Source organism: Psammomys obesus, unplaced genomic scaffold (assembly GCF_907164565.1).
Source record: "Psammomys obesus unplaced genomic scaffold, mPsaObe1.curated_primary_1811, whole genome shotgun sequence".
Classification (NCBI taxonomy): domain Eukaryota; kingdom Metazoa; phylum Chordata; class Mammalia; order Rodentia; family Muridae; genus Psammomys; species Psammomys obesus.
This window is the reverse complement of record NW_026586662.1, coordinates 4,414,774-4,435,661: the sequence shown is the minus strand read 5'-3', so window position 1 is coordinate 4,435,661 and position 20,888 is coordinate 4,414,774. Positions and strand designations below refer to the sequence as shown.

At 42.8% G+C, this 20,888-nt stretch overlaps 1 protein-coding gene across 1 annotated transcript in view; it reads right to left on the bottom strand.

Annotated features, from left to right (window-relative positions):
* Nucleotides 1–15,360, bottom strand: part of Elovl4 (ELOVL fatty acid elongase 4) — a 29,896-nt gene extending 14,536 nt beyond the window's left edge. Inside the window, exon 1 of the mRNA XM_055602504.1 lies at nt 14,954–15,360. Coding sequence (XP_055458479.1) covers nt 14,954–15,053 — 100 coding nt within the window. The 5' untranslated portion in view covers nt 15,054–15,360. The remainder of the gene's footprint in view (nt 1–14,953) is intronic.
* Between the last annotated feature and the right edge of the window lie 5,528 nt (nt 15,361–20,888).

The window sequence follows — 20,888 nt, the reverse complement described above, 5'->3', positions numbered from 1 at the left end:
CACACACACACACACACACACACACACACACACACACACACACACACGAATACATATACACACATTAGCTTATGCACAGAGACACATACAAAAGAAAGAAAACTGGAAAAGAAAACCAGGTTCTTGAATTTGCCAGAAATTAATAGTAAACAATGTATTTCTTCAATTTTTGAGACAGAAAAGTAGGGGTTCTCACTCTGCTGTCCGGCCTGGGCTTGAACATTTTAGCTCAGGTGACACTCCTGGTCTAGGCCTCCCAAACAGTAGCTAGAACTATGGATGTCCTGCTAAGTGTAGCTTGCAGTGCTGGTACACAGTCTCATTCTCTCACTGAGCAAAGAGAGGATTATCAAGGCCAGGCAGAGGGAGATGTAAGAGAGAAGCTGAGGGCTCTACAGCATCAAACACTGAGGGAGGCTGAGACACAATTAGGAAACCAGAGGACAAGAGGAAATAACAGGTAGCATACAGAAGCAGCCAGTGAATGACAGCTCCAGCACTGGCCCTGCTACAGTGCACAGGACTCTACACACAGTCCCCTTCATTTCCTTCATCTATAAGGGGTGGGGAGGGTGCACTAGTTCAGGGATTCTCCAGCTTTAATGAAACAGCAGCAAGCTCCAGGAGTAGTTGACATAATCCACTGGCACGTTGGTCTGTGTTGCAGTCATTTCTGGGGACTATGCATTTTCTGTGAGGCTTAGGATTCTCCATATTCTTATGTGTCAATTCAAAAGAGTGTGTACATTTTGTTTTGTTTTGTTTTGTTTATTCCCTTTGGGACAAGGTCTCACTGGCCTGGAACCCATGATTCTCTTACCTCAACTTCTTGGGTTTGAAATGACCTGTGTCATCATGCCTCATTCTTAAAGGTTATGATGGTTTTCATCTGTAACACATTTACTCCTTCATAAGGCTCCTGATGAGCTGAACCAATCTGTTTAAAGATGCCAGTTCAGACAATAAGCACATAATTTTACCTATACTAAAAACTCATACCACGTTGTCAAAGTTTTCAAAATGTTTGTTAATTGTATAAAAACAAAAGGAGGTATATCTATCTGAAATGAGTATTTGTTTGTTTGTTTGTTTGTTTATTTATTTATTTATTTATTTATTTATTTATTTATTTATTGTGGCACTGGCTCACAGTGTGTCCCTGGCTAGTCTGGACCTCCCTGTGTGGAGCAGGATGGCATTAAACTCACAGAGATCCACCTGTCTCTACCTCCCCAGTGCGAGAATTAAAGATGTTTGCCACCATAGCCAGCAAATGGGCTTTCTTGAACATACCACTGACACATTTTTGTCTCTGATTTAATGTGGTCACACAGCACTGAAGCCAAACAACTCTACCTTTGTGGCTCTTGTGTGCGTGCGTGCGTGCGTGCGTGCATGTGTGTGTGTGGAGGTGCAGATCACTTGGCCAGTGACCTACCAAAGTTCACCATTTATAGGAGAAAGGGGCAGCCCTGAAAACTCATCTGCTTTGCTGCAGAATGAGAGTCCAAGTTGAGCAACAGAACAGGAAGATGGACAAGATACGGCTCAACCACAGACATCTGAACTTTTACTCAATAAATAAAAGTGCGCCAGGCAGACAGGTAGGTTTCTGAGGATGGAAATAGAGAAACTGACCAACAGCTGCCTCAGTTGATTGACAAGACCCTGGTAGCCATGAAGGATATCGACTGTAGGGGAAAGGAGTTGTCAGGAAGCATGGACACCACGTCAGGACCCCCTCCACTGGAGACATAAGGAGCAAGTGCTGTTCAATGTGTTGATTCCCAGGCCCACCCCATGCTCTGAACTGACACCACAGCAGCTGGCCGAGAAACTGTGTTCACACTGCTTCCATGGATTCTGACATGGCTCCACCATGCATGAGGTGATGGAATCCCGGGCTCCCAGTATTGCTCCGGACAGGAGACAACAGGAAAGTCACCAAGGTAACTTCTGTAGATCCAGAGACAATCATAGAGGAAGGAGGGAAAGGGGAAAGCAAAAGTCGGGATTCCTGCCTTATTTCCGGCCAGGAATATTTCCCAGTGGGAGAGTCGGGACAGTGTAGACTATACCAGCAAGAAGAGAAGGTCCAGGAAGTTAGCAGGAAACGCTAAACACCCCTGTGAGAGGTCCATGCCTGTGTGAGGTCCATCCCTGTGTGAGGTCCATTGCTGTGAGAGGTCCATCCCTGTGTGAGGTCCATCCCTGTGTGAGGTCCATCCCTGTGTGAGAAGTCCATCTGTGTGTGAGGTCTATCCCTGTGTGAGGTCCATCCCTGTATGACAACATCCCTGTGTGTGAGGTCCATCCCTGTGTGACAACTTCCCTGTCTGAGGTCCATCCCTCTTTGTGGTCCTGAGGTAGGGCTGCAGGAGGCTCTGGGGCTGCAGAGGAACTGCCAGGGCAGGAGATAGGGGGAGGAGCCACTGACCGTGAGAATCACATCAGAGACTAAGGTCACAAGCAAGTGCACAGACAGCGAGGGAAAGAACTGAAATGAAATGCCTGGAGTCACACAGGGAGAGAGGGCAAAATGGCAACAAATCAGCCACGGAGGTGGGATAGAGAAAAGAGTCAGATAGTGGCAACCCTCCATCCCTTCCTCTCTTTTCCTTCCTTCCTTCCTTCCTTCTTTCCTTCCTTCCTTCCTTCCTTCCTTCCTTCCTTCCTTCCTTCCTTCCTCCCTCCCTCCTTTCTTTCTCTTTCTTTCTTTCTTTCTTTCTTTCTTTTTCTTTCTTTCTTTAGAACTCATTACCTCAATGCTTGATAAGGGAAGCTTCAATGCACTAAAGTGTTCCCAGCCTGTAAGGATTCTACAAAGTCCCTCCTTCCTTTTCACACGTCATGCCATGTGTGTGAAGGTCAGAGGATGATGCTCTGAAGTCAGTTCTCTCCTCCCACCTTTATACATAGGATCTGGGGACTGAACTCGGGTTGTCCGGCCTGCACAGCAAGCCCCTTTATCTGATGAGCCATTCTTCCAGACCTTGCTGGCTTAATTTTCAAATTATGCTGAAAGGCCACTTTCAAAATCTTTTTTTACAGGCAACATAAAACAAATGTTAATAAAGAATAAAATACTGGTAATCCCGTGGTTTTTTAAGTAGTTCAGGTAATGTGAACTTATAAACAAGTCATCACAATGAATCCTTGGAAAACCTTAATAGTCTACTTCTTCTCTGAAAGGCTGATCTGAAGTTGTTTTGTTTGTGTTTGTTTGTTTCTTGTAGCTCAGGATTTCCACTACCCAAAATGAACTCTTTTTTTCCTAGCAAAATTCTACTATCACACACAGCCCAGAAAAAAAAAATGGTAAAAATTAAACCTTTTTAGAATGACCAGATTCCTAGAATTGATGGCATCAGGATTGCAGGGAGGAAAGAGTCATGGGTGATGCCTTGGGAAGGCTCACAAAATATTTGGGCAAAAGATAAGACTTACATCAAGAAGAACTGGATCCTAGGGTGTGGCACACTCCCATAGTCCCAGCTAATCAAGATGCTAAGGCAAGAAAATGACACATTCCCTGCCAACCTGGATAGCATAAGCAACAAAGAGAGCTTCAGAGGGGCAGAGGGAGGGAGTATCGGGTTACAGCCATGCACCTCCATGCCTGGTCCATTATTTGTTTTTCAAAGTAATAACTTCAGCTCATTTAATGCTTCTACTTTTTCTACCGTATTGAACAGTGTGAGACCATAAAGGGAAGTAGCAATACTACGCTTCCTTTTTCTATTAAAGTGTGGTCCATAAACCAGTGAAATGCCATCACCTGGGACTGGCAGAAAACAGAATCTCACGCCTTAGCCCAGAGCATTAACTCAGAATCCTCATCCTGCCAAAACACAGCCCCAGATTTGTTAGATTTAGTTGTTGATTCTACCTGGAGAAACCAGCCACTTTCTCTTTTCTTCTAACAGCATCTACATCTGTGTCATCTGCCATTATCAAAAGGAAAACACAAGTCTAATGACCACTAACCAGACTAGCCTTGGGAGTTTGCTTGATGTCAGAACTACATCCTCAGTGGTACTCTCAAAAACACTACATCCTTCTCCGGGAACTAAAACACACAGCTGTAAGTGAGCTCAGTGTATGGACCCGGCTGGCTTCAGGCTCACAGAGCTCAGCCTGCCTCTGCCTGCTGAGCATCCGGATTAAAGGTGTGTGCCACCACTCCTGGCTGAACTCCTGGATTTTGGTTTTTGCTTTTTATTAAATCTGTTTCTGCTAATATTCTGAGTGATGATGTGGATTGTCATTTCTCTTTACACAAAAAGAAAGGCTACATTCACTATACAGAATCACAGTGATAAAAAAAAAAAGAAAGAAAAGAAAAAGAATCACAGTCATGTTGAAATTTTCCCCAAAAGCTGATTTCGAGTCTTTTCCTTAAGAAGGCTTTGTGTCTTCATCCACCTCTTAATGAACAATCTTCTCTTTGTAAAGAAGAGTGAACAAAGTCTCCCCTTAAGGCCTCTTCCAGTGTATGGCCTAACACACGATTCTCAATGTACAAAGTCAGCCACATAAGAGATCCTGAGGTGAACCTAGGAAGGGGCTCTCAATACTTGAACAGAAGAGGACAAGGATCTGAGAGGCACTCAAGAAATCAAGGACAGGTTCCGCACGGGGCGGTGAGGTGGGACCGAGGATCCTCAGAACCTCTTCTCCTTCCATAAGAGGAACTTCTGTTTTAACTCTTAATGCCCTGAGGAGTGGGGAGAGAAAACGCACCATTTGGATGAACACTGAGGGAAAATCGGTTTTCACAGAGCATAGTGGTAGACACAGACCTAGAGTGGGACAGAGAAAGCAGCAGGAGGTCAGTGCAGTTGGCAGGCTAGGAAGAAGAGATCATCTAGTGACCAGAGGGGGCAGGTGACCTTCAGAGTACTTCAGACTGGCCTCCTAACCCAGTTGTGTACCAGTCACATGAGGGGGGAGGGGAAATGGAGAAAAAAGCTAAAGCGCAGAGAGAAAAGTATTTGGGTTGTGAGTCTAAAACAGCTATCATAGTAAAAGTTAAGGGGAGAAAAGGAGAAAAGCATGCAGTTTCCTGCAGAATCCAGACAAAAAAAAAAAAAAGTGGCTTTAGAAGCTGCAAAGGACAAACCAAAAGACTGTAGGGCGAGCTGATCACTGTGAGATACGTGCCAAAGGCTGCTTAGCCTGAGTTTTAACTTGGGAGGGTTAAGTTTTTGATGTATAAGCTCTGGGGAAAGTCAGTTTGCTCCCTGAGAAGACGAGGATAACAATGGCACCCAAGCCGAAGAACGTAAGTATTAAATAAACGTGACGGTAAGGTCAACGCACTGGCATTGCCTGACATTCAATAAGCAGCCACCAACCACTCAGTAGTCGCGATAATGAATAGGTAGGCAGTGCTGCCTTACAGAAACGAAACTATCATAGGAAAAGGATCTTCCTTCCATCCCGGTTCTGAGACTCTAGGTGTGTGGCTCTAAGCCATTCTTCATCTCTAGACAGTTAAATAATACCTAACCTGAAGGGATACTATGAAGAATGGATATACAGGGATCGATCAAGAAGCACAACTGCAGCCTGACAAAGTCCTGAGTTGCCGCAGTAGCTACTCCATGGATGGCAGTGAACTTTATGGTTTGCCGGAGATGTCTGACCCATAGTTTCAAAACTAGCATGTCCATTAAAGCCAGTTTAAGAGAAAGGGAAACATACCGTGGGAAAAGCATTTGTGTCCTCAGAGAGATCTGAAAACAAAAATGATGCTGTGTATCTTGAACGTCAAGGCCAGAAGACAGACAAGCAGTTCCCTCCTTTCCCTGTTCTGTGAGCTCGCCTTGGATGAGTCTGGGGGCTACCAGCCCAGGCAACACTGAGCGTTGCCAGTGATCTCAAAGCTTTAAGGAAATCACAGTGATGCTTCCACCTTGCTAAAGGGCTTACAGCATTTGCATATGCATGGTCCATGCGTGTGGGGGAGGAGACACTTTGGCTTTAACAGTTCTATGAACTAAATATTCACTGGGTAAAATACTATCCCGTCCTGAATTTTCACTAGTTAACAGTAGTTGGTAGCTCTTGTCTCTCGCCATTTGGCAAATAAATTCGTAATCACTTTGAACATAATTTTTAACAGTTCTATGTACTCTACCTTATGGAAGACAACTTCATCTCAGGATACATGTTTTATATCTTAAATATATAGTCCCATATGTACTGTCAAGCATATAGATTTATCTAAGAAAATACTTCTTAGTTTCTGTTTAAAAAAATAAGTATGCATGTTTTTCTTACATATATGTCTGTACAGTGCACACATGCCTGGTGTCTACAGAGACCAGAAGCAGGCATTGGAGCCACTGGAACTGGAATCACAGATGTTTATGAGCTGCCATGTAAGTGCTAGGAACTGAACTTCAACTCTCTGAAAGAGCAACAAGGCTCTTTACTGCTGAGCACCTCCAGCCCACTAGTTTAATTTTATAGACTAGCTTAACAGTGTCATTTGCTTTTCTGTTACCCGTGTTAGTACTATGATTTAGGTCAGATTTAGTGTCTTACAGAAATACAAATTTAGTAATGCTAAATAGGTAAGGTGGCACTGAAAAAAAGATAAACTAAAAACTTGCATGGGCAAGAGGCCATGAAGACCTTTTTCTTGACGGGTGTGATGATGTCACGAACATCAATCAGGCTAGGAACGAAACAACACATTACCTCATTTCTATGAGCCCCAGGGACGTGTAAGCATAGAGAAGGAAATAAAATGTTTCTGGCCTATCTTCTAGTATTTCTGTAAAGCTACGGCAAAATGAAAAGCCAAAATTTTCTGCCTCCTTGCTCTCTGCTTGCTAGCCAAGCAGACACTTCTTTAAGTCAGTCAACCCTCCCTCCCGCCCCATTTTCTCTTTATAAAGCTATTTTACATTAGGCAAAAAACAAGCATTTGTTTTACCAGCCAATATTGAAGTAAGGCCAAGTTTCAGAATGCCATTATATTAATTTTTACAGTAAGTAGAACCCTGCCTGTTTATTAGCCTATATTAATTATACATAATAATGGTTTCATTTCTGTGTTTTTCATACATGCATATGATATGCTTTAATCACAGTCTCCCCATTCCCTTTCTAGCCCCTACCTCTCACCTCCACAGAACCCTTTCCACTTCTTTAATGTCTTGCTTCTTTTGTTTTACTGTGTTCTTGTAAGTGTCCCAACGAATTTTCTTGGGTGTGAAACATGAAATGTACCATGGTAATTGTGCTACATATACGTGCTGGTGTTAGCAAGCATGCTCATAATGTCATACAGCCAATCTCCACAGCTAGTTTCTCACTGCAAAACGGAAACTTCATACCTCTCAAACACCATTCCCCCAGTCCCTTTCCAGCCCTGGCAAACATTGCTTTGATTTCTATTTCTATTAATTACTTTAGCAAGCCCATGTGAGTGGGGTGACATATCTTTGTTCTCTTGTGTTGGAACTCAATGCCCCTTGGAGTCAGCCACAAATAGTGCCAAAATTTCCTTCCAAACAGAAAAACATTCTTTTATCTCCACATTCTGCATTCAGTAGCTCATTCATCATTGGTATATTTCAGTTGTTCCTACCTCTTGGCTGTGGTACAGTGCAACTATCAACACAGAATGACCAATGTGAAATGCTTTAATACACGTATGTGTGCCTGAGTTTGCATTTGATAAATAAAAAAGAAAACAGAAATGCTGACTCCTTCAAATGTTCCAACTCAGAATTGCAAAAGCTTGTCTGAGTTCATCAGACAGAAAATGATTTCTTCAGTGGACTGATGAATTTCGTCTTATAAATCCCAAGGTATAAATGAAACACAATCACAAACAAAATACCATACTAAGATATTTGCTTAGCAATGGCAATCTTCTCTAGGAAAATGACAGAAGAGTTTTTAAATAAATATAGTGATTCATCGAGGCACAGACTTACATCAAAATCATTTAGTTTCTTTTGTTTTTCCCTTCCTGTGAGACATACATATGTTAGCAGTTTTATAAATAGTTTAAGCCATGCTTCCAATTTTTTTTGGAAATTATCAAATATAAAATACATATCTTTGAAAGGTTTAGTATTGATATAGAAAATTAAGTATTTTTCTAAAATAAAAATAAAGCTAATAATAATGAGTTTTGGCTTATATTTGTTATTGTTCTATGAAAATTTGATAAAAAAACAGATTACATTGAGGATCTCACAGTAGATGTCATGCACTCTGTAGTTAAATTTTCATATGGTACAGGTAGCAATGAGAGACCTGAAGGATGGCAGTGGTTAGGCAGATTTGCTGCTCTTGTATAGGAACCAAGTTGATTTCCAGCACCTAGATGGGTGGGTAGGTCACAACCACCTGTAACTCCAGCTCCAAGGGCTCTGGTGCCCCCTTCTGGCTGCCAAAAGTATATTTTTACACACACACACACACACACACACACACACACACACACACACACACACGAATACATGCACACATGCTCACTCAGAGACACACATATACACAAGTAAAAATCAAATCCTTAAAAAAAAAAGAAAAGAAAAAAGACAGAAAGAAATGCTGTTAACTTGTCCAGAGTACATAAGAAGCCATCTTTAGAAGCTGCACACACATGATAGAATTACTATGCAATTGAGATCACTTTATATTTTTTTCTGTTACTAGCCCTGGTTTTGGCAAATTAGCTCACTTGGTTATTCGTGCAATGCTGAGATACTTAAACAGCTGTGGTTATGTGGCATCACACACAGAGCTGTTTCGGGCAGTTGCCCGGTGACCTTTATTTCTCTACTCCTCTACCTGGCAGAACAAGCAAGGCAAAGCAAAAATGACTAATTACAAACCTACTGTTTTTACTAATGCGGATGTACTGAAAAGGTTTTGGAAAGCACTGAAATAATTTTTAAAAAGTTCAAATTAATAACTGACATATATGTCTCTGAAACTGTTCTCTATTCAAAGAACAGAAAAGTAGCATTTACACAGAACTATGGATCCAGCTGGGCATGTTGACACATGTTTTTAATCACCACCCTCAGGAGGCAGAGGCAAGTGGATCTCTCTGAGTTCAAGGCCAGCCTGAACTCTACATAATACAACTTTGGATCCAGGAAGATCCTAAAAGAGTATTACTTAATTCAGTCCTCTAGATTTATAGGTGAAAATGCTGAGGACATTGGGGGGAAAAGGCTTGTCCAAACTCTCATTACACTCAGCACCGGTGGCCTCATGACTGAAGCTGGATCAGCTGAATCTCAGGCTACCCTTAACTCCCACACCAAAATGTTTCTGCATGTGCAATGGGAAGAAAAGAACAATTATCTGACTGTATATCTCTGCTGTGTGCTACTAAATGATTTGATAGTTGATTCATTAGATTTAGTGGGCATCGACTGAAATTATGACTGATGAAAGTAATTAAAAAAAAACTTTCTGCAGGGCTGGGGGTGAAAGTCAATGGTAGAGTGCTTGCTTAGCATGTGTGAGGGCCTGAAGTTTGATGCCCACCTCCTCACACACATACAGAGTGTGGAGAAGAGGGCACACTGCCTGCAATTTAGTGTTATCTAAAACTTTATTCCCAGTAGATATCACTAATCAAAACTATGTGAGATTGCCAGGTGTGGTGGGAACTGAGGCAGGAGAATCACAAGCTCAAGGATTGGACTACATCACTGACACTGTCTCTCAAAGATGAAAACCAAAGCTAAAACAAGGGGGTCCTCTCTTGCCACTGTGTTAAGAGCAAGAGAGACATTTTCTTGGGCATGTTGATGAGAAAGCATAAAATGAAGGGGCAGCTCATGAGGATGGTGTATATCATTCAGGACTAGAGTCATTAAAAAAAAAATGGCACAAGCTAACAGGCAAGTGATTGCTAAAAACAAGGTTCCATGTCAGAACCCACAGCTGCTCCAGCCTCCCATGTGGGCAACGGTTTGGGAAGCCGAGTTATATGGTGTCTGGAGAGGTAAACGGAGGGAAATGAGCACGAGAATGCTGAAAGGAGAAAGGGATGTGGGCAAGCATTCTTTTCACTCAGGGATAAGGACATTCCCAAGCTGGCGAGAGCTACAGGCCTGTGTGTGGAGAAATACCTCCTGAGCACATTAGAAAGCTAATCCAGAAGCAGATTCTAGAAGCTACGTTTTTCCCGCCTTCTCTGAGTGTCAAGACCCATATGATTTTTAAATTATAGACTCTGATACAGAAAAACCTTGGTTTATTTATAGACAAAATGTTGTACTAGCTGGAAAAAAAACACAGGCATGGAAATTGAGGAATGATATACCTCATTAGATAACCTCTCTTCACAGAAACATATGCTTAATGCAAGAGCAGGGGCTCAGACGAAAAGTCACACTTATGTTAAATCATTCATATTATTTATGAGGTATGTTAACATGACATATGTACTAGTGCCATGTGACATTATTAAACCTCTTAAAAATACACTGAATTTTAGAAAGGATGACCAAGAACTTTGTACCTTAGAAGATCACAAAGCCATCGTCTAAGACTTTTATATTCTTAAAATCTGTCTCACTACATGAAAGAATCTAATCACAAAAAAAAACTGTCCTGACACCAGTCTAAGAACTGTGCTAGGATCTGTCCAGGAGGGGTGTTCTGCTACATGCTGTGCATGGAGAATGCACAGGAGTATCAGGCATTTCAGTTTAAGTGTGTGCTGTCTCAAGTAGGACAGTGATAAAGGAAAACTATCAACATACCAAAACCCCTAAAGTTGTCTGGCCCTCACAGAAGCTTCACGGAGGGTATGAGACAAGACTTCAGTAACAACACTGACTAGGGGAGAGTCTAGAAGCTGGACATATTCCACACTTTTGTTTTCATGCCAGTGTGCAAGCCTGTATTCACAGTACTTGGGAAATGAAAGCATAAAAATCATGAGGCAAGCCTTGGCTACATGGTGAGTTCAGAGCTGGCCTGATTCATGCATCAAGACCCTGCCTTAAACCCTAACCCTTGCTGAGAAAGAGAGGAGAGAGAGAGAGAGAGAGAGAGAGAGAGAGAGAGAACAAGTGTTCTCTCACATATGCATATCTCCCATCTAATCCAAACATAAAGCCTACTTTAGAAATTAGCACAGATGAAAACTGCACATTAACTGTGTCAAATAAAATGAATATCAACATGCTGTACGACATTTTAAAAGCCTGTGTTCCTCCCCTGCAGCCTGGGAAGCCATAGGATAAACCTCCTCTGACTCCAGCTTATTATGGCTGAATCAAGCATCCCTGCCCACAGCAAGTCCAGATGACTCACTGGTCCTTTCGAAGTCCTGGTTTCCCTTGTTCAGTCGGCACCTGCTCCCTTTGCCTCTGCCACCTTCGCCCTAGCCTACCAACTCAAACATTCTCTGACTGTCCTCACTGCTGACTTAAGCAGCCTGTGGGAAATTGCTAAATAAATAAATAAATAAATAAATAAATAAATAAATAAATAAATAAATAAATAAAAATCATCAGAACCGAGCCAGTTGGTTCGGCTGCTTTCACCACTCATGACTGACACATAGGGTGGGAACACTGAGATAACAGTAGACAAGGATCCCAATTGTCCTGGGGCCCTCAAACAAGGATCTCAAGAGGGGCAGAATGGCAATGACTCCCTTAGACTTCATAAGTGTCAACCTAGTGACCTATTGTCTCTGTCCCTGACCTTTATTTCCCATGGCAAGTACATGTTGGCCTAAACAGCCATGTAAGTTCAGTGACAACATAAGCCTGGCTTCTAAAGTCTGTCCTCATCTTTTAGGAGACACCCTCCCTCCTACACTACTGACCACATTCCCTTTTTCCTTCTGCCTCTTCAAGAGCAAATTCATGAAGCTAGATCAGTCCGAACTTCAGTGACACATAAGCATGTATCCATGTTCCATGAAGAAACCAAGCAGCCAGAAGAAAAATGGCAGAAACAGATAAAGTGGACAATGTCGCCCTTAACAGAGGAGGGAGATTAAGTTGAATGTTTCAATTTAAGTTTTTACATATGAGTTTAATTAGTTGTACTTTTTGAATCTAATCATTTTCACAAATATGAAGTAAAATCAAGAAGAAACAAACGCAGGGACATCTGGAGCTCCCAAGATGAGCAACTGAAATAAAGTCTCTCATCAGCCGATGCTTTCCTCCGGTATAACCAACAGTAACGTCTTTGTTGCAAGCATCTAAATGTTTAGGAAAGTCAAATTTATTTTCATTGTTCTTTCCTAAAAGTGCAGTCTTTTAGATCTTAAATTTCTATATAAAAAGTGTAAGTGATACAATAAAAGTGACTTGTTCCTGGGAGCACAAAAATTCATTATTTGCTAGCTATGGATGCTGTTGAAAAGTCTGGTTTGTAGCTCTCCCTTTGGCTGTGTTTTATTAAATAGCACTGTGTGATAGAAGAATTCAAAGTTATATTTTTCCAGAAGCTATTTGTTCTAAGGCAAAAAAAAAAAATAAAAAAAAAAAAAAAAAAAAAAAAAAGTCTTAGGTTGTCAAACATACTCCACAAACCTGTAGACTTCTTAATAAAAGAATGCAAAATAGGATTACTTTCCTTTGCTCATGTAGGAACTTCAAGGAGAGAAAAACCCATGGAGCTAGTAAAAAGAAGAGAAGTCACTGCACACCTACAGTGAGGCACTCAGGGCATGGCGCCTAGCTCAGCTTGCTCTTCCTGAATAATTTCATCCTTTCATCACACTCTGCAACATTTCTCAAGAGTACCTCTGTCTCCCACCCATTTTTATTTCCCTCTTTCCAAACATCTGACTCACCCACTTTTCTTCAACATCATTGAATAAGCCTCCCTTTCTACCCTGCAGCCCCCCTTCAATATCCATGGGAGAAGTAAGTGCTCTTTGAAGAGGAGCAGTGTGACCCGCTTCCCAGAAGGAACATGGAGCACACACAATAAGGGGAGTGAGCACAGGAGCTCCAGGTGTATTAAAAACAAACAAACAAACACAAACTTGAACAATGCTGCAGCAAGGCCAAACAGGCTCCAGCCACCCAGCCTGGAGTGGGTTAAGAAGCAGCTCTCCCTGCATAAGGCAGCTCATCACAGAGGCAAGGAAGCAGTCTCAGGTTTCGTAAGTGGATAGTCAAGAGCATGGATGAATACCTTCCCACTGACCTGCTACTAAGAGGTCACTTGAGTGTCCCTATGTATACTCATTTCTCAAACTTGGCCCATGATAGCATAGGAGCAAGCTTTCACATGAGTGAACACACAAAACTTCCAACTCCATTCAGGATCTTTTTCTGATGAACCACGACAGGAAGCTATGTTCTAGCTGTGCTCTCCACTTTTCTTTCTGTGGCTGCGGAGCTGAGAACTCGCTTGGATGGGAAGGAGCTGAGAGACAGGACTGAGAACTCCTAGGTGTGGCTCTGGGTGCAAAGCAGCTGGAAGGCCTCGACCACACCACCACCTGCCCTCGAGCTTGTCTGATGTTCTGCACAGTTGTGGAAGGGAAGCTCTGATGCAATGTTCGGAGCGGTATCACAGAGATGAAGGGAAGGGTGCTTCTTCCCTGGGCATTGCAGGTATCAGTGAGATAGCATTAAAGACAAACCCAAGGAGGAGCCGTCCCATTGCAGCTGCCTCGAGCACATCTCCAGCTGCCCTGCTTGGGAGCTACTGCCTCTCCTGGCATCAAAATGTGTGATCTCAGGAGACATACCGAGGTTTTCTAAACAAACCAATGAAACCTACGTGTAAAAAAAGTCATTTATCTCACACAGAGACAACTCCAGCAAGCATTTGTCCACAGCACATACCTCAAAAAGCATACTCTATTCATGCCTTAGCCCACTGTCTTGTTTGTCCTAGCAACAAAGACTACGAGAAGAAACTTTTCACTTCTAAAGATGACAGCTATCATAACCTATATTGTTAACATCCCCTGCCAGAATACAGGGCCACGCTGCAAACACACAACAGAAGTTTAAATCATAAATCCACTCCTAGAATCCTTTAAACGTAATGTTTAAGATTTTGAAAACTTTTTAAAGCAACAACAAAAAAAAAAAAAAAAAAAAAAAAAAAAGGAAACGAAGAAACGGTAAACCGTGAACATTTATTAATGTTACAATTACTTCTGCTAGGAAAACTACGCGACGGTCCTGCTCTGAAAACTGAACAGCTAAAGGGAAAGTTTCAGCTTACTGTACTTACGCAGGCTTCGGGGCCAACCTCTAGGTGCTGCTGCGGAGACCCCCTTCCCAAAGATTGCCTCCCCTCCCCTCCCCTCCCCTCCCCTCCCCTCCCCCTGACGGCACTGCACTGCGCAAAGCCATCGCAGACGCTCGCCGACCACATTTGCTACTGGAGAGCAACAACAACAAAAAACAAAACAAATACAAACAAACAAACAAACCCAAAAACTAACGTCCTTCGGGGAGCTAAATAATGCTATTTTACTTTTTAGTCCAAATTTTACTACAAAGAGGTTAGCTAAACGGAAGAAGATATGGGTGTTTTGTCAAAGCCTTCATGAAGTAGCAGAGACAGGTACTGGTCTGAGACCTCCGTCTCCAGGCCTCACTCTCTCTACAAGGACTACCAGAACCTAAGAGAAGTCCTAGGCGAGCTCGGGAACTGCGGGCGTCAGGGCGGGGTGGTTCTTTGGCTGTATTGGCAGCATCTGGTAAGTCAGCTCTCGCATCCGCGGGGCTGAAGAGATGGGAGTGTAGGGGGAGGAAGGAGGGAGCCTTAACGTTGGCATCCCATTAACCAGTGCACAACCGAGGCGCCCACGCCGCCGTGTCTGCGGGGACCCCGGGCGCCCCCAACAGCCTCAGGGTGCCGGGTAGGGGGCGCAGGGCCTTGCCGGGCGCTGAGGCCGGGGGCTGGCGTCTGCGTCGTGGGCAGCCCAGCGGAGCACCCAGCGAAGATGGGTGAGGCCCCTCGCCTGTACCTGCGATGGACCAGGTCCAGCGGTAGAACTCCACGGTGTCGTTGAGAGCCGTGGACACCGCGTTCAGGACGCTGCCGGGCTCCGAGTCCAGCAGCCCCATCGTGGCGCGGAGAGGTGCGAGCAGCGGGCGAGAGGAGAGGCCCCGGGGGACGGCGGGCGGCTGCGGCGAGGACCCTGCTGGCAGGCGGCGTCTCCTCCTCCTCCCGGCGCGCCGCGGATGGGGATGCGGGCGGCGAGCAGCGGCGAGCAGCCGAGACAAGAAGCCGGAGGGCGGAGGAGGAGGAGGAGGAGGAGGACCCGCCACGAGCGCCCAGCGCTGCTCCTCTCTGTCGCCGCGCGCTGCCGCAGCTCCAATCCCCTCGCCCGCATCACGTGGCCGCGCGGGGCGGGGCGGTGCCTCCTCTCGCCCCGGGCGCGGGGATGCTGCGGTCGCGAGTGGTGGCCGGCCTGCGCAGGCGCGCTAAGGCCTGCCCCCGGCCGCCACCTGGCCCACAGGAACGCCGGAGGGGGACACCTCGTGCCCAGTCCACCTCCCCGCGCCTGTGTCCTCCTTCCCTGCCCGCCTGCCCACGGTTACCTCTGCTCCGCCGGATGCAACGCGGGAGACCGGGAGGGGAAAAAAGGGGGAGGGGGGAGTTTGTGGACAAAGATGAAGTAGGGGAGGCGTTTCAGGTCCTGTCATTCACCTCCATTTCACTTGTGCTTTTTTGCTGTCTTCGCCTTTGGCACGTGTTTGTCGCCCAGACCAGGAAATGCAGGTGGCTTCGCTCTAAAGGAATGTCATTTGTCTTCTGCAGCGGCCAAGGCGAGCAATCTGGGGTCATCCCATAAATAACACTAGCGGGTAGTTAAATCCTTGCAAGTACTTGGAACAGTAGACTCAACACGCGCGGACCGGTCAAAGCGATGTAATTGTGCCAAGTATTAGGCTGCCGGTAGTTTAGAGACGGGGGCGCCGTAAGACTAGGTTAAAAAGTATGCTTGGACCCGAAGACCATCAGGTCAATCTGAAAGAATGGTGCTGAGGAGACAAAGGGCAATTGACTTGAAAGAAGAAAGGCATCCCTGTGAAAAGTAACCAAATAAAAATTTTTAACCCTATATTATTTTGATAGTTAGGGTTAGTGAGTGGTCCAATAACACTTTCATCTGCTCTTTAATTAGACGTGCTTTTCTTCACTTGCTGACTTAGAGTGTTTATTTTAAAGGTCACTGAGTCAAATGCCTGACACTGTTTGACGTGAGTAGTACCTGAGCCCTAACTCAGTGCTCTATATAGCAAGTCGTAAATATTTATGGTTGCAAAGTTATAGCTTACACCTTTCAGGGTGTAATAGGAGTTATTTAAGTAGAAAGAGAAAAGGTAATGAAAAGTCGTGGCTTTGTTGTATAACTGGGGCCACCCATAGCCTTCTTTAAGTGCTCTATTCTGAATCAACCAAACGATATATGATTTATTAATTTGTCAAATCTGCTTGGCAAACTTGTTTCTCAGGTTGATGAATTTCTCCTATCTCTATTCCTAGGTATGATTCTAGTAACTATAAAGAATTCTAGTCAAGTCCCATTTTATTTATTTATTTATTTATTTATTTATTTATTTATTTATTTATTTATTTATTTTTTGGGTAGCACAACTGTTAGTTTTTCATTTGCTTGTAGTATTGAATGCTGCCTCTCTATTGTCTTGGAGTCATGGGTATTTTTAGGGAGAACAGATTCTTACTTACCTTTACCTCACAAATCCTCACGGTCTTTGCTTATTTGATATAATGTGAAATTGTTAAAGCAGCTTTACTCAAGAGTTTCGTGGATGCCTCTCTCCTACGGTGGAGGCCAATTTAAGTTCCTTATTCACTAGGGGGCGCCTGTCTCACAAGGAAATCGTGGAAACGCCCTGATCAATGTCAAGGGCGAAGTAGCAACTATGCTTTATCACTTTGTCTGCCTTACTTCAGAGCAGTGTAATTTTTATTTATACTTATGAGCTGTTCAAGCATACTAGAAGAAACAACGTCTTAGGACGTATCCATCCTTGAGCTCTACTACCTAGAGTGAAGATTACAGTCATTACTTAATTCACACGTGGTTTACAGGTACCAATCATTGTACAGAACCAAAGCTTGCTGCTATGGTTTGAGTAGATCTCTCAAAGTTCACTCGTTGGGCCTTAAACCCCAATACAGCAAGGGAGAGAGGTGAAGCCTACAAGCAGTTGTGTGAGTCATGAAGGCTCCGCCTTCACGAATAGATTAAGTTACAAAGCATTTTAAATTGTGAGTTTGGTCTCTCACAGCAAACACTTCTTAGTTGTCTATTTAAAAAAAAAAAACTTTATTTTTATTTCATGTGTATTAGTGTTCTGCCTGCATGTATGTCTGTGTGAGGGTGTTGAATCCCCTAGAACCGGAGTTACAGACAGTTGTGAGCTGCCAGGTGGGACCTGGGAATTGAACCGGGTCTTCTGGAAGAGCAGCCAGTGTTCTTAACCAATGATCCATCTCTCCAGCCCTAGTTGTCTACTTTTTTTTTTAACATGGAATGATGTGTGCATGGGGGCTAGGGGTGGGCCTCATTGGTCCTTGATGGTAGGCTTCCTAGTTTTCAGATCTGTAATAAATAAATCTGTGTTCTCTACAAGTTATTCAGTCTTTGGTATTCTTTTATAGCAGCATGAAACAGACTAAGACAGAAAATAATGAGAACTGGGACTATGGTTATTTCAGATACTTGGAAATATGGAAATGGCTTTGGAGTAGGATAATGGGTAGAGACTAGAACTTCAAGGATTAGCTACAAAAAAATCTAGAATTCCCAGGAACAGTTAGAGCTGCTGTGATGCAGCAGAGAGAATTTGGGGAAGAATGGCTGAAATATCTTTATACCTAAATGGTCGCCAGCAGCAGAAATACAGACAACATAGGCCATTCTGATGACACCTCAGATGGAAATAAAGAGCAAAGCACTGGAAACCGAAGCTAAGTGAAATTGGCTAAATGTGCTCATGCCCAGGGATGTAGGGGGAGGACAGATTAGAAGTGATGAGCTGGGATATATGTATGGTAGAAGATATTTTAAATCAAAGGATGGTGGCAGTTTTTTTTTTTATTGTTTTTGTTAGATATTAGAGACCTAGACACTCTCCTGACTTAAAAACATATAATCATCCCAAAAGCTGCACATGACTCCATCTCAATTCCCACCGAGGCCTTCTGGGACTAGCACTTTTAGAAGGAACCTGGATCTGCCTGGAAGTCTGGTTCAAGGCTGTCTGTTTGTTTGTTTTGTTGTTTTGTTTTGGTTTTTGGACAGGTACAAGTAAATTTCCCAGGAGCAGCAAGAGCACACAGCTTTAAAAATTTTTTTGTTATTTATTCTCTGGTAAACCAAATTTCACTAGAGCAAGAGATACACTTGTGTGTCCAAAACAAAGAATGACACAGGGACATGGTGACTCCTGGCAGCAAACCAGACAAAAGGAAAGCAATCTGGAGAAAGGTAACTCTCTCATGATTGATTAACTCCCATGACTTAGTGGTATGACTTTATCAAATTACAAGCCTCATTTCTGCTAAGAATGTCAAACTCAGAATGCATCTGACAGTGTACTTTTAACTAAAGGAAAGTTGGATAAATAGAAGTGTATTTATCCTTCACACAGGTATTTGTAACAGTTTTACTTATAATCACTGCATGCTGCAAACAGCCAAAGTGCCCTTTAAGAGTTAAATAAATAAATACAGACTGCCACAAGAGAATGTAGTTATGTTACAAGATACTGAGAGCTACTATCAAGTGAAGGTTTCCCCTGGTTCTTCTTAAAAGAAAGAATTCAGAGAAGACACAGACAATTTCAGCAGCAGCTTATTTAACAAAGCAGGGCAAAGAGAATAGTAAATGCCATACAAAGATGAGAACAAACTGACCTCAAGCGCATTGTGAAATTTTAAGAAGAATTTTGTATGAGTATTTCTGAAGTGGGTAGCATATTTACTGGGGTAAGATGACCTTTTCCTCTTTGTCCAAATCATGGTGCATTATTATACTTTTAAGGTGAATCTTCCCATAATCCTCTTTAAATGCCACAGTGAGATAAGGATGCGAAACAACCATGTAAATATTATCATAATGTCAGGGTCTTTGGGAGATGCTAATTCTTCATTAGTGTGCATGTATGTCAAATTTGAAAGTTCCCGGTGCCTTCATTTTTACTATTTCAAGAAGAACCTAATTGCAGGTTCAAGGATATTTAGCCAGAATGAGGCATTCTGTTGATAGACACATCTGTCTAGATCCATCTGGAATTTCCTTTCATTCCTTCACATCTTAGTTAGTTAGTTAGTTAGTTAGTTAGTTAGTTAGTTAGTTAGTTAGTTAGTTAGTTATTTGTTTTTTCAAGAAAAGGTTTCTCTGTGTAGTCCTGCCTGTCCTGGAACTTGCTCAGGCTGTTCCTTGAACTCAGAGATCTGCCCGCCTCTGCCTCCTAAGTGCTACCAGATCCATATCTAATTTCTTATCTAACCGGAAACTTAGTCATCAATATACAACCTTTCTTGGTTATCTCATACCTAACTCCTTGTCTTCCTTATCTCAGAAGAACCTCACCGAATGGGGTCAGAGTATAATTTGCTGACCAAAATGAATATTCAGTCAGACTAAGGCAAATGGCCTTTGCCATCAGTTAGCCTGAACAAGCTGATGATAAGACCCTATTGATGCAAACAACACATACTTAATGTAATAGGACATGGAGAAAGCAAGCAGGCATTCCACCCCACCCCTACTGGCCAGCATTCACAGTGCTGGAAGACGCTACTCACAATAGCAGAGTAGAAAAGTGATCACCAATCTATGAGCCCTGTGAACTATGATAACAACCTGTCTGCAAGATATGTCCCCTGGCGTAATAATGGCAGGAAATGTTATTGGGGTAACAAGATAACTTCTAAAATTGGATTTAAAGCACCTGGATTTAAAGATACAACTCATACTTGACAATTTTAATGAGGCCAGAAACCTGAGACTAGATAGGTCATAAGCTGTAGGGGAATCCCTACTACAATTTTTTTTCTGATAAATGAACACAGTGATAAAACCACTCTTAACGATGTATTGCTATACCCATAGAAAAGTGCATTGATGAACCCTCCTCAGAAACACCTTTTTGTTCAGTAGACGTAATTAGTGTAGAGATCCATGAATAGGAAATGTGTAGAGGGTGAGAGATCTTGGATCACTCTGCCCTAAATTGGATATCTTTATCATCCCTCTTCCTTCAAAGCTCAAGAAAATAGAAAGATTGTAAGAGCCAGAGGTGGTAGACAACTTCAAGAAGGTTAAGAGTATGATCAAAATATAGTTTTTGAAAGTCTTATAAAATAAACAACAACAAAAAAGAACATTTTAAAATTCTAAGACAAACTGACTGCCTACAGGTAGCATCTTCTGTTTCCCACAGTGGAATGACCCAATAGTTCTGATACATTCGTATCTTTACACTAGATCTCAATAGTAAAGTAAATGGATGTTACACGGTAGAAAGCAAGTTTCTTAATATAGAAGTAAATTTGTGGGGAAGCATAAGAAGGAGGCTGGAATGATCACGTGACACTAGATTAAAATTTGGTACAGCAGTACAAATTTATTTAGAGACTCACATAGACATCAATGATTGTGCATAGGCGCACCTGTCATGTGAGGGCTGAGGGTTTAGCTGGGGGTAGAATATAGAGTACAAAAAGCATTCATGATGCTCTGACTTTTATCCTTAGCACTGAAAATGTGCTAAGTGTTTGAAAATTTTTAAAAAATTGTGGGACTTTTTAATATCGATGCCATGCTTTAATATTGTGGATTAACACGAGGTCTTGGGGATGAACCAGAAAGAACAAGTTGTGTTTTAGTAGTGATGTACTTGTGTTTTGAACTGACAAGA